We start from the raw sequence: 13,755 nt of genomic DNA, 5'->3' as shown, positions 1-13,755 counted from the left end.
CCTGATTAAATGATGTCCTAATTATGCTTCTGACTTGTGGTATCCGAATATGGAAATACAGGAACATTGCTTCAAATCCAGACATTTAATTATAAAAGTTTTGAATATTAAAAAAACAAAAGCTTTGTATGTGCAAAAGATTACAAAATTGAATCAAGTGAACAGAATGATATACTGCCATATAAATTGATTGATGTTAACAACAGTTTCTCAGAAAATGATAAACAGTGTAAGAAAGCCTAAGTACTACTGTACAGAGAATGATAACAGTGTAGAAAGTCTACTACAGTATTTGATTTACTTGGGGAAATAAAAGCAAGAAATGTGTCTTGTAGAAGGTGCATTTAAAGAGAAATGCAAACATTCTGTGATAAGAAGAGAAGCGACAATGAGTAACCATGATGGAGGAACTGATGAGATGGTCCCTTGTGACATGTGAGATGTTGGTGTTTATGGAACCGTTTATGTGCAACATTTTTACTGAATATTTTAGCAGTATTAAATGAACCGAATCATTGTTCCACTTTGACACTATTCCATATCTCACATTGTGTGCAGCAATTTCAGAACTTTTTATATTAACGTTTCTTACAAAATAAAAAGTTAACATTCGATAACACACACAAAATTCTGCATAATCTTCTGGCAACTAGATTGCTAATTAACCAACTGCAGGTCATTCTTGTTACAGTTGGAGAGTTGGCTACTTAATTAGTTCTTGCAATTAGAGATCTACAGTAAATTTCTGTAAATGCAAAAATAATATTGTCACAATTGTTTTGGCTGTTAATATTGCATACCATGTACAGTATCTTCTGCTGAATAGCATAATGCATTTACAGATTCAAAACCATGTACAGTAAATGTGTATAGCAATATGACCTGATAATGACATACATGTACAGTATGATTGACCTTAAAATATGCAAGAAATATGCAAAAATATATACAAATGCTGGTGTTTCTTGAATGTCTACATGACAAGAAATCTATGAAATCGATGCTCGTAAAGATGATGCGAATTGCAAGCACACCAAACGTCCTCACAGAAAAACTTGAACAGAGCTCTTAAATCCTCTATTTCTTTATATTTGATGACAGTTTTCAACGGCACTGCAAAATTAGTCCAAAAAGGCCTGCACCAAATTCTGCAAATCCTGAACAAAATGTGTGTGTGCAAAGTTTCTCGTATGTGAATGTGGCGGATAAATGGCTTCCACATTAACAGTTTAGTGTAGGGTGCTTTCAATATTAATATATATGTATTTTCCACTTTATTGAAATCTATGTCACATGTACAGGTAGTGAATTATTAGATCAGCTTTGTAATGCTACTCCCCGTGCTTGAAGACATGTAATATGTTGCATCTGTAGTAATTAATATTAATTACTATATATTGTAATTAATATTACAAGACCTAAGAATGCTGTACTATCTTTCACAGTCGGCCATTTAAATGACATCAGTTTTTTCTTGTTGTCTTTTTCCCTAATTATTTTTATAGTAAATCCAATTGAAAGACACACACTCAGAATCACACAGTATATGATATATGTACTACAGTAGATGAAGACATGTTACAATAGAAAGGCAAAAGTATGTATGTGTGTTAGTTGATGGCTCTCAACAGATGAATGTTCTCGTTAAAACTCACCTGAACCCCATCACTTAACAATGGGGCTATTTGCTTTCGCCCATTTTTAATTACCATCCGTCTGAACCTAGGAATCTGAACAAAGCAAGGAAAAGGGGGCTAAAATCCAATTTGAGGAAAAAATGGATGGATGGAGAGGCGATGTGAAAGGGGCGGGAATTGAAGAAAAACATCATTCCCTCTGGAAATGGATCATTTTGTTAGATTTGTTAAATAATCATTTACATACATACTCATGAATTAAATGTAACATGACATCAAAAAATTTAACTTTGACGTTTTCCTGTCTGCGCTGAATAGTTGACGTTAAACTTACCACGAATCATTGAAGAGATGACTCTGATGAGTCATAATTCATGAGAAATGATTCATCAAAATATGAAATATATAGCATTTCAAAGTCTCCAATTGATGTGAAACAAAAAAAGTTGCTTATAAATTAACTTTTCAAAATAAAAAAATAAAAACTGTTAGCATATTGCTTATCCACTACAGAGCCTGTGTAAGAGGATACATGTGTAAAAAGTAAAGAAGAGGGCCTGACCTTTTTCGATCCTAACAGTATTTTTTTTCCCCTCACACTTTTGTCTTTGTCCTTCTCTACTTTACTCCCTACCCTCTTCCCTTAATCCTCTCTTAGTTTATCCCTACTTCCCCCCCCAATCTCTCCATCCCTTGTCTACTAATCCTCTTACATCTATCTCTTTGTGTTTACCCTGCTCATTAACCCTGTCTGTATTCTGTGCATGTATTTGTCCCTTCTGTTACTGTAACTTGTCATTCAGCCTCTGAAGAAGATCCTGCTAGGATCGAAACATCAGACCCTCTAACTTTTACACATTAAATTAACTTTTGTATCAACCATAGAGGTTGAGTTTGTACCTGTCTTCAGTGATCTAAATTTTAATGTCTTAACCAAAATGTTCTTTTTGACTCCATATCAACAACATCCCACCCTTGAATAATCCCCAACAAGACTTGTCCTGTTTTGTTTTCCATTGAGTTTAGCTTTGCAGCCGAGGTAACTGATCTACTGTATCATGGACTACACATTAGACTATACACATCATAGTCCATTGACTTTAAATTGATGAACCTATACTGTTTAAAGGGCCATTCCTCCTAAAAAATTAAGTGTCATAAAACTACAACCTGGACTGATAGCAGTGATTTTGAATGGTCTAGAACATATCAAACATTAATGTTGTGCCTCAAGTCATCCTTTAAGAGGATGACTGAATGGGAAAAAACACATTGTAAAATAACAAAGCAATAAATTATGAGTCTAAATGACTATATTATAGTCTAAATTATTAGTCTGGAACCAGCTGCCTGCGGGTATTCGTGTGGCGGTTTCTGCCTCGGTCTTCCATGGTCTGATGAAAGCATATTTATTAACTGCGGAGTAATGTTTGTATTTTTTGCTTGTGTTTAGGGTTGGTGTTTGTTTTTATTGTGTAGTTTTTATTTGTTTCTGTAAAGCGCTGTGATCTTTTGTAGAGCACTCTATCAAATAATAATAATGTCCATTAAACATACTGAAGACCCTTCCCTGGATAACCCTGACTAGAGAAAATGTTTCCAATATATACAAGAGTAATCTTTCATCGAAAAACCATGCGCTTTTAATGCCACATTTACAGCTCATTTATATGAGGCAATGCAATATATTATTACGGAAAACAAGCATGGCTGCTTTTATAAAAATTTATCATATTTTGGGGAAACCAATCTCATATTTCCTTGTATTAGGACAAATTTGTTATTTAAATTTCATTTTTTACATTGGAAATGCATTATAGACAAACCATACTACATCTACTCCACCTAAAAGCCCATCTATGATGCTATCAATCAAATTTCCATAATTTGGATGGATTTGCCATTATCATTTTTCAACTTTCTATTGATTTTTATCTTTTTTCCTTCTTGGTTGGTATTATTATCTGTATCTACTTTGCAAATGTCAGCCTTTGGTTTAATATGGTTCGCAGCGCCTGCCTTTTTAAAGATAAAGCACGCACATGCCATTATAAGTGGGATTGCAAAATTTGTTGACAGCTACATGTTAACCGCAAGATGTACTGTACATTAACACTAATTTCATGCTAATGTCTCCGAGCATTAGTTGTGAACTGCTAGAGGTCAAGTCACTGCAATTTTGACACTGTGCATTAAGTAAGGCTGAATTTTCCATAAATGAACAACTTAAAGACAGCCAAATGCAATTTCAAATGCAAATTAGTGTAAACTTTCTGCCCATTAAGGTGATTGAGATTATTGCAATAATGTTTATCTATGTTCTGGCTAAATAAAGGTCACTCTAAGTACAGACACAGCATAGGCTTTTATATTGATCTGTATACACCAGAACTACACTGGTTGACTAGACAGAGAAGTGCATGTGTTGAGCAGAGACAGGTAAGGTAGTAGCGTTGTGCGGGATCCCGGTAGTCAAGTGAATCCAAGTATCCCGACCCCGGTATTGACTAGTCCTGATCACAGTGCAATGTGTAACTACTACCGGTATTGGGTAACAACCGGTTATTACATTCGTTTCCGTATCATTCCCGGGAATCCTGGACATAGTAAAAATATCTACTGTACGTGTTACTATTTGAAATAAAGAAAAGAAAACACGTTTATTTCTGGTTTCTGTGTTCTTAGTTTGAATAATATCTGATCAATTTACGTACTGGCCTAGACCTATATATTAACGAATCAACTTTTCACGTAGTAATTTGGACCAAGGCTACACCAAATATCGAACGTTACTTGGGCTCAGCATGTTACGGGACCTCAAAGTTATTCTGAAATTTTTGTTATTTATTCTTCCTTCAAACGATGATTGTGAAGGTTCCCATGTACAAAATCTTACCCTTATGCATTTCACCTCATTTTGTTATAATTATAAAGATTTAATAAATTTTGAGCCAAAACCGCAGGGAGTATATCCAGTTTAAATCCATCTTCGCACGGGACTGTATATTATTATAGCCTAGGGTACTGTACTGGTACACACTGCAGTGCGGTACTTGAGATCTGATGCTGTAATGAAATGGATTCGTTTATTAATGCGGGGGGTTCCACGATGTAATTTATAGTTATCTTTCGCTAGTTTTTTAATTTTTAAGAACTTTTGTACGTAAGAATGATATTGTACAAATTGAAAGTATATTTTCTGGAGTAAACAACAGCTGATTAACGATATAAATAAATATGTACTATGCTTATGTATGTAGTTTATAATCCTGTATTTACGTAGCCCCTATGTTACATTCTTATTGTCTGAAGTTCCAAACACATGGTAACTTGTTGATACTGTAGTTAAAAACTTTTCATTGTGAACTTTTGAACGTGAAGGGGTTGCCCTATTCCAATATCATGGAATAGTGGGGAACTCCCAATTTCTGTTTGTGTACGGATTACAAGTTAAATCCATGTGCGAACGTGTTAATCTAATATCGTACGTCAAGTATGAATGAAGGATGGTGTGGGTTGCTTTTTTCCAAGGTTTGTGCTTTTCTTTTTGGAAGTGTATGTTAAAAAACAAAGGCCCTTATATAGCATGTTATTTTTATTTTTTTATTTTTTTTATAACCGTGCGTGTAAGAGTATGTACATAGCCTAGGCTATGCATATTGAATATATGACATTGACAGTCTCGTAACTAAGTGCTTTGAACCGTAGATGAAAGTTGAGGAAAATCCTGGTTGTAGTTACGATACCGGGATTCATGTTGCAACACTACCGGTTGTGTGAAATCCGACTACCGCACAACGCTATAAGGTAGGAATGCTGTAAATCAGGCAGTTGAAAGATTCAACGATCTTTAACAGATTCAAACGATCTTTCAAACCTGTAAAAAAGAAAATGTTCAGAACACATCCATCATGTTTAGAATATGATTTATTTTTTTGTCATGTCAGTCTTGCAATAAAAGTCTTCCGGGAATAATTATAATTAATTCATGTGGTATAAACATATAAAATGGGTAAAAACGGTATGTGTAAAGAAGGAATTTGATGTATTATCTGTAATTTTGGAGGGACAAAAACCATGGTACCTTCACTATTAATATACTGTACACACTTCAAACATGCAGCAACACAGTGTGAGCACTAAATATAATTTATTCCCTGGTTCTACTTTCATCATTGGTTTGAAAGCCAAAACTCATCCAAAATAAGAGTAAGCAATGAGATACTTTCCATATCTGCATGAAAGCTCTAGTCATAAAACTTTAAAGAGCCAGTCACTTTCGAGGGATCAAAAAATTTGATTTAAAGCGGTAACAGTCACCATGTTTGGAAATTTGATCACAGACTATTATGTACACAATGTCATTAAGTTTGGACAATCTTTTAGTAAGAGACAGACCAGACACTTCTTTATGGGGGGGGAGGCAATGATTGGGGGAGGGGGGTGCATAGCAGCAAGCATGAATGTCTGTGCAATCTGAATCATTTCAATTGGTTGTTTCAAACACCTACACCAAGTATGGTAACACCATATCCCATATAAGTCTATATAGGAAGTATTATATGCCATAACTATCAGCCAAAAATTGTGTACAATAAGTTTGAGAAATGCAGGGGTAGGATTGAACAAGCGATGCAAAACTCTAAAAAGTATGTCAATGTCATTGTAGTACAATTAAGGCTGTATTTGCTTACTTTGTAGAAATTCCTTTAATTTTGTGTGTGCCTTTATTGTTTACACAAGTACCAAGCTATGCATTGTACAGTAACAGACTTATTCCGTTTGATGACAATTATCACGAGTGACAAGTACAGTACTGTAGAGCAATGCTAGTGTAGCAAGCTACTACTTTCACCCTATGCTCCCCTATTGCTTTAAGCCCCCTTAAGTTCATGACTTGAACTGGAAAGTTATGCCCTATTTCGACAACCTTCTTCCTCCCAGATCTCCTACATCTGATTAATTGAGGGACAGATTGTCCACTTATACCCCCATTTAGGGATCACCACTTGACATAATTTATTACCCTTGTATGTATCTCTTAGCAATTGTTTCACCCGCTCAGGGCTGGGAGTTTGTCTATTTCGGAGTTCCCACCAATTTGAATAGGGCTAATCACCTTTGGTGCTAACTGGTACCCTATTAATTGCCTCCTGATAATTACATGACAATGTCTGTGTTGGGGAAGTGCGCGTAGATAAATCTGTCAGCTGTGTGTATTGATGTGGCAGGGCTGGTTAGGGACAAGCCTCCCTTTGCTTCGGTCACATGGACTGGATGGGTTTAAATACCCTATGAGCCAGGGGTTGATCACTCATTCACTCAAGATCTGCAGTAATACACACTCGTGTGAGAAGACAGTTTGTTACAACTTACAAGTATTTTGAATTCTGTTTGGACTCTTGCTCCATCCAGGTAAGAATTCTATTTCTGTAATTGTTAAGTTGCTTCCCTAGCATATATGTACTATTGTAATTTATTTGATTGCCATGTTAACTATTGAGGATTTCTCCCAAGAATCCTCTCATAGTGATTGTTGTCATTTGCAACTATTTTAACAGCTGTGTTAAAGGGATTGTGCCTACCCAGATTGCATGTTGCTTTCTCATTACTTATTTTGATAGTAATCATCCCAAGATTATTAGTTTTAAGACATGGCAGTCGGATACTTTACCTGTTGTTAGCCTAGGGCTTGAGCAGGCCCAATATGCATTTACTTGTGAAGTGATATATTTACTTGTATATCATAGATGTTATTTACATGTTTTCAGTTCCTCCCGAACTGTTAAGTTGAATTATCTACCTTGACCATACTTCCAAATGTGGTTATATGCTAGTAGTAATGCTCGTTAAACGTGCTAACTTATGCTTCCTATGTATCTCCATGGGTGTTGTTTACCTGATTCACCTTGTTACCATGGTAACAGCTGTGACTGTGGTTATTTACACAAGTTTATTTCTTTGCTATTTATATGTAAAGCATTGCCCCTATAATCCTAGAGTGATGCATTCATGTTGGGGTAATTATGGGTTTTGCTTACCATAATATGAGGACTGTGTTGTCACTAGAATACTAGAAATGTTCTTTGCTTATTTAATTATTACCAGCCACCCCTAACATATATTTCACTTTTATATTACATGACTATTACTACTAATTGTTGCTGGTTATTATGGTAACGTCCTTGATAATATGCAAACTCAAGAGGGGTTAGCATATTATTTAATCCTTCACCATGTTAAAGGGACTGTGAGGTGATTTAGGCTAAATTACTTAATATGTTAGATTGGTCATATTGGTTACAATTGCTAGTTGGAATTATTTTACCTTTGATGGGTTGACACTTATTTGAATGTTACTATGTTATATGTTATCATGCGGTAGGTGCACACGCCCCTTTGTTTATGACCATTAGTAATTTAATTCCTGTTCACCTCATAGGCTCTTTGGCATGCTAGACCCTGTGACCTTGAGAAGTTACACTTTATATGCTATAATTATTATTGTTTATTATGTATCTAGACGGTATGTTGGCCTCATTGTCCTTGACAATAGTTTTATGCTTATTGTATTTTATCATCTAATGATTATGAATATTTACTCTTATTAATTACTTTATTTTAAATGGGTTGATTAGTTCCCCCACAAATTAGTGACTCATTCACTCAAGATCTGCAGTAATACACACTCGTGTGAGAAGACAGTTTGTTACAACTTACAAGTATTTTGAATTCTGTTTGGACTCTTGCTCCATTCAGGTTTTACTGTGTGTACCTTGTTAAACACATACTGTTGATGGCCTTGGGCAATTAGACGCTGGTCAATACTTATAGACGCCGGTCGTCCCTATAGACGCTGGTACATACTGTCATAGGGAAGGGGCTACTCCACCCGATGGTTGCCCGACCGGTTTAAGACGCTGGATCGGAATGACAGCGGATATGTTCGAGTGTAGTATTTGTTAACTTTATAGTCTCGTTAGTCGTAACGGGCTACAAGAGGGAGAGTTTATTGTATTTGCCTTGTTTGAGGTTGTGGGAATGTTGTAATGCATTTGTACCCACACAAACCGGGTTGTAGTTGTTATTATCTGTGTTTATAATGTACACAAACCGTATAGTTAAATGTAGATCAGCACTGCTCCCTGATCATATGTGCTTTTTGAGTGGTTGCTATGCCTATTGAATATAGAAGCATGTCGTTACTCTAATATAAATGTTTTTGCCTACTGATTTGTGTATGTTTTCCATTAAGTTTCCGTCCCTATACTAGCTGGCCACAAGGGTCATAGTAGACGCCCCAAACCCTGCTGTTCCCTGATCGTAGGTGTCGTGGAGTAGCGTTACACTTGCAAAAGAGGAAGGCAATTATGGAAAGGACATGGCCATACACGCACACTAAGAATTGCCAGATGCTATAGCGAGGTAAAAACGGTAATTCATAAGGTTACTGTATATGAGGTGAGTACTCGCTGTGAATTGTTCATTATAGGACTTATTCAGTGACATGCAATAGCCTACAGTACTACATAGGATTAAATCTAGACAACTGTGTCTTAATCGGATTCAGTTCTATTTGAACACTGAGTTGTATGGTGTGATCTTCTGTTTGCGTGTTTTGCTCATCACACTATGAATAACCAATAATAAAACAGGAACAATTCAATGCAATAAAAAAAAAACGTGGAATTTTTCATTGGTGAAACGATTGAGCAAACAAGATAGGAAATTTCATCCCTTTACATTTTTTCATTTTCATTTTTTTCCCCAGAATTTTCATTCTTCCCCTTTCTTCCATCAACCCCCTCCCACACTGGTTTCCCCCAGTTTCCCTCTCTTCAACCAACCCTTCATGTTACCATGGTACCAGATGAACTCATGTCCTGTGTCATATATATCCTGTGCTTAAAGGCGCAGTAACTGCACCAGTGCATCAGAATATAAAGCAGTACATACAATATTCAATAAATATAACACGCAAGACGTATAGCTCCATTGTTCGAATCTAGACAAACAAGAACTGAAATATGGTCGTAGATCATTTAATAAAGAATATTGATAACATGACAACATCACTGAAACCAATCAGATCGTTTTTTACCTATTTTTCGATCAGGATGGCCTCTGGCAATCTTCCACCCTTATAGACTTCCAGCAGTAACCAATATAGACTGCTAAATTGCAATATAATACCACAGCGTAACATTACAGACAAATCAATTTGAAGAGAATCGCTGTGAGCAAGACTTCAATCTTGTTAAGTCTTTCATGGAATACTATTCTTCCGAACTGCAATGCAACCAACCACTGAATATTGCAAAATATGTTAGTTTGATGAGCTTAATCATCTTGATGATGGCAATAATTTCCTGTATTGCTTATTTTTGATGATTAGTTTACAACACTCCAAGTCCATTGTGAAATGTGTAGGTACATGAGTCCCTGCAATGATACGTCTTTTAGTTAGCATGAAATGTATTAACGAAGTTTGTTAATACCTCGCTGCAGTGAATAGGGCTGGAAGGAATCGAAAGTAGTTACTGCCAAGAAGGGGAACACTTAATATTTTTAACTATTTGCTGAATCAGTGATACTAATTGCTGATATGAACATTATGTCTATTCGCTTTTCATAGTTGATAGTTTATTTTTTATGGTTGTTTTGTTGACACACACAACATCCTTAATCACTTTGTAGGCAATTATATGCTACATAGAGACCATTTCCTTCCAGCATATTTTGAAGATAATAAAACATCCCACAGGCAGAAGGAAGATCTCTACTAAATTTATTTCATGTGAAAGTTATTTTAGCATTTAAAGGTAGTAAAAATCAGTATAACTGCTTGAAAAGTTATAAAATTAGACACATAGGTGTGCCATGGAAAACTCTGCCGGTACTCCATGCTATGCAGTTTGAATTCAACTCTTAACGTTCGGATGAAGTTGTGACGGTTTTCTCCTAGTAGTGGCTGAACTACCAAACTGACAAAAGAATCCAGTTGCCATGGTTTTCGTATTCTGAGCCACGCCAAATACTTATACAGCTTAACATTCGACTCATGAATGTGTGGGGGAATGGGGGGGGGTATCTGCTTCCTGAACTCAAGTAGAAGTGCCAACAGAAAATGGACCAAACACAGCAAAAGGTAGCAGCAGAGATTCCTGGACCTGAAACCAGTGGGCGAAGTATCCAAAACTTGGTCAACCATTGGAAACGTTTTGGTTTGACGAGAAAAGTTAGTCTCTCAGACAACCCTTAATGCAGTTGGTTGCCTTACATGACAATGCTTTACTTCGAACCACATTCAGTCCAGTTGCACAAGTAATAACTTTATTGTACAAAGGTATGTGTGAAATTTATCCTATTGTCCAAACATGGCAACATTAGCAACAAGTTTACCTAAACAGAAAATAACAAATAACTGACTTTCGGTCCAAGTTTAATTTATGCAAAGTAGACTTTGCAACGAGAATGATGTGGGTCTTGACTAAAAGTAGATGTTCGTCTTCAAAAGCAATTTTCTCAAGATTTTAACCATTTTGTTGTGACATTAATACAGGACAACAAACTTAGCACATCAAAAGGGTGAGGGAGAGAAAGCTGCAGACTACAACAATCTGCGGTAGAAATGGAAAGCAAAAAAAAAGTCTGGCCCCTGAGGGATGCCATGGACTCTCAGTTTTAATCTCTCAGAACCTGTCAGATGTTAGACAGCACCTACCTGATTCACTCGAAGACCGACAAATTCTTTCACCATTTCCCTGGTGTGATGTTGGATAATGCTTTGATGGGTTTTTTCATCTGATTCATTCCAGTGGTATATTAGTTCCTTCTTCCATGAAGTATCTTCCTTGTTACCGACTTTGATCAATTTTCTCACGCTGACTTTGGAGAAGACCCTCTGTTCGTTGATGGAGGAGCGGGAGCGATGGCCGCCATCCGGACCGGTCACCGACACCAGGATCACAAAAAAGAAGACGAAGAAGACGATGGTCCCGTAGATGGTCAGAGCTAAATGTAAAGTTTTCTGTTTCTGCGTGAAAGCGGGAAAGAATAGATACCATTTTAAAGTCTGGTGCTGACGTTATTAGATCGGTGTTTTGATTGTTGGTGTTTAGATGGAATGGTGGAGATGTAGTGTGTGAAGACAGGTAAAAGAGGAGTGGTGAGTTTTGAAAATTGTACATGGTACTCAATAATCCAGTCGTTTGGTTGTGTAGAAGAATAAGATAGGTTAAGAGGCAGTAATACAGCAATGACAAGCATTAAACAGGAAGTATAAAATCAATCAACCAATCAGAAACATTTCTATAAGCACCAACATCAATTTGTTCCAAGTTGTTCAAAAGCGCTATGAGACAGTTTCTAGTTGACATTGACTATTGTAAAGCTTGTTCAAACAGGTAGATAATGTTTTAGCAGTTTCTTGAAAATATCAAAAGTCTGAGCGTTTTTGATACAGTTTGGAAGACTGTTCCAATCTTTTGGGACCGAAACCAGATAAAGAACAATCGGCAAACGTCACAATGTGAGTTTTGGGTACAATGAAATTCTGATGAAGACGTAGAAGATCTTTAGAAGCTGTCTGCGTGAAGGGTTGTAGCAGCTAGTGGGAGATGTAAGTTGGCGACTGCTTAAATGGTAAGCTTTCTTCATTAGAACAAGTACTTTAAATTTGATATGCTGTGGTACAGGAAGCCAATGAGGAGCGATGAATTCTTTTTGTGACAGAGTCATACATACTTCACTGTTATATGCGAGCTGTGGTGCGTTGCACAGTTTGAAGTCTGGTGGTTAGTAGAGAAGTGACGTACTTGTAGTATAATACATATAAATCAAAACTGTTAACAGCTTAAATTTTATAAGAAGATTCTGCTAGAATCAAAATGTCATGTCCTCAATCTCTTTAATAATACCTTATTAAAAATGACTGATAGTGTCAAATAGAGTACACAGGGTACTGTGTGCAGATTTAGGATACAGAAAAAAAGATATATAGACTGTACCTCATAAATAATGACAAATTTGGAAAATAATTGGAATGGATGAAGAGTTCTCGAGTGCACGAGTGGGAGTCCTTTAATGAGGAGGTTACAGCTAGTGCTAATTTTCCAGGGTAAACTCACTGCATTGTTTGCTTCATATTGTTTTAATTTGTTCTTTGTTAGGTCAGATGACTTTGAGATTTACTGTACATGGCTGCATTCATCCCATTCATCCAAATTGTCCATAAACTGAATTCCACACCTTACCAGGGTTTGGATATTTACCAGTGACGAGCTTACCTGTCTCATCACAACCTCAGCACTCTCGCTCTACCGTGGCTAGAGTGAACTGGTAACCTTTCAACGCTGTGCGATCTTTACGACCGGACCATGCCGATCAATGACCTCCCTTCTGATGAGAGTACCTCCCCTCCCAAAAATTGTCAACCAATTTAATTAGCTATAGCAGCTATGCAACAATGTACACCATTAACAACATTGGTCTCTGCATAAATTGGCACAACCAATGCTCCATTGACCTTTGTTCACTCTGTGAATCATATCTTCAGGTCCGGGCTGTATTAAAAAAGCTATTGTTATTGTTCCTGCTCTCTGGCATCTCTTCACATGTTTCAGTTTCTCTCACTTTGGAAGAAAAATGCCTTGGTGCTCTTTTAGAAAATTTCAAAATTTTGCCTTGATGGCATTTTTGAAAGTTGAATAAGATTTGCCACAGTGTCCTTCCAGTTCAATCACAACCCAAGACAAAGGTTCTAAATTGCATGTATATGAAAGTTTACGTGCTCCTCTCAAATCCTTAGACTTTGCACCCTAGTTCAGATAAAACAAATGACAGTAAAAGATGTTTTGATCAAATAGCAATGTTGTGATAGAACTTGACTCACACTGACACCTGGTACTTTGTAGTGATGTCTGTATTCCTTCCTAGATCGATAACGCTCATCGTAGCTGTTATACATCTCTTCACCACTCGATGACCATATCGAGTGGTCTTGCATGAACCTGATCTAACACAAGCAAGGACGACTGTCTGCTCAACTCTTATCGACACCTCGTCAGGTCTAGATCCCACTCAGAGAGAAATCTTTCCTTCAGAGAAAAAAAACAGA

The 13,755-nt window shown here is 36.6% G+C and overlaps 1 protein-coding gene across 5 annotated transcripts in view; it reads right to left on the bottom strand.

Annotated features, from left to right (window-relative positions):
• The window catches only part of LOC139979366 (alpha-N-acetyl-neuraminyl-2,3-beta-galactosyl-1,3-N-acetyl-galactosaminide alpha-2,6-sialyltransferase-like), a 53,754-nt gene that overhangs the window by 28,328 nt on the left and 11,671 nt on the right, over positions 1–13,755 (bottom strand). Inside the window, exons 2-4 of one of the 5 annotated variants that reach the window (XM_071990085.1) lie at positions 13,531–13,735; positions 11,362–11,667; positions 1,656–1,730 (exon numbers count right to left, since the gene is read on the bottom strand). In XM_071990085.1, coding sequence (XP_071846186.1) covers positions 1,656–1,730; positions 11,362–11,667; positions 13,531–13,644 — 495 coding nt within the window. In that variant the 5' untranslated portion in view covers positions 13,645–13,735. Of the gene's footprint in view, positions 1–1,655; positions 1,731–11,361; positions 11,674–12,383; positions 12,428–13,530; positions 13,736–13,755 lie in introns of those variants that run through there. The other 4 variants (XM_071990084.1, XM_071990083.1, XM_071990087.1 and 1 more) reach the window with 4 other exon arrangements.

This window comes from Apostichopus japonicus, chromosome 14 (assembly GCF_037975245.1).
Source record: "Apostichopus japonicus isolate 1M-3 chromosome 14, ASM3797524v1, whole genome shotgun sequence".
NCBI classification, from domain to species: Eukaryota; Metazoa; Echinodermata; class Holothuroidea; order Aspidochirotida; family Stichopodidae; genus Apostichopus; species Apostichopus japonicus.
Note: the sequence above shows the minus strand (reverse complement) of the source record. Positions and strands in the feature narration are given on the sequence as shown.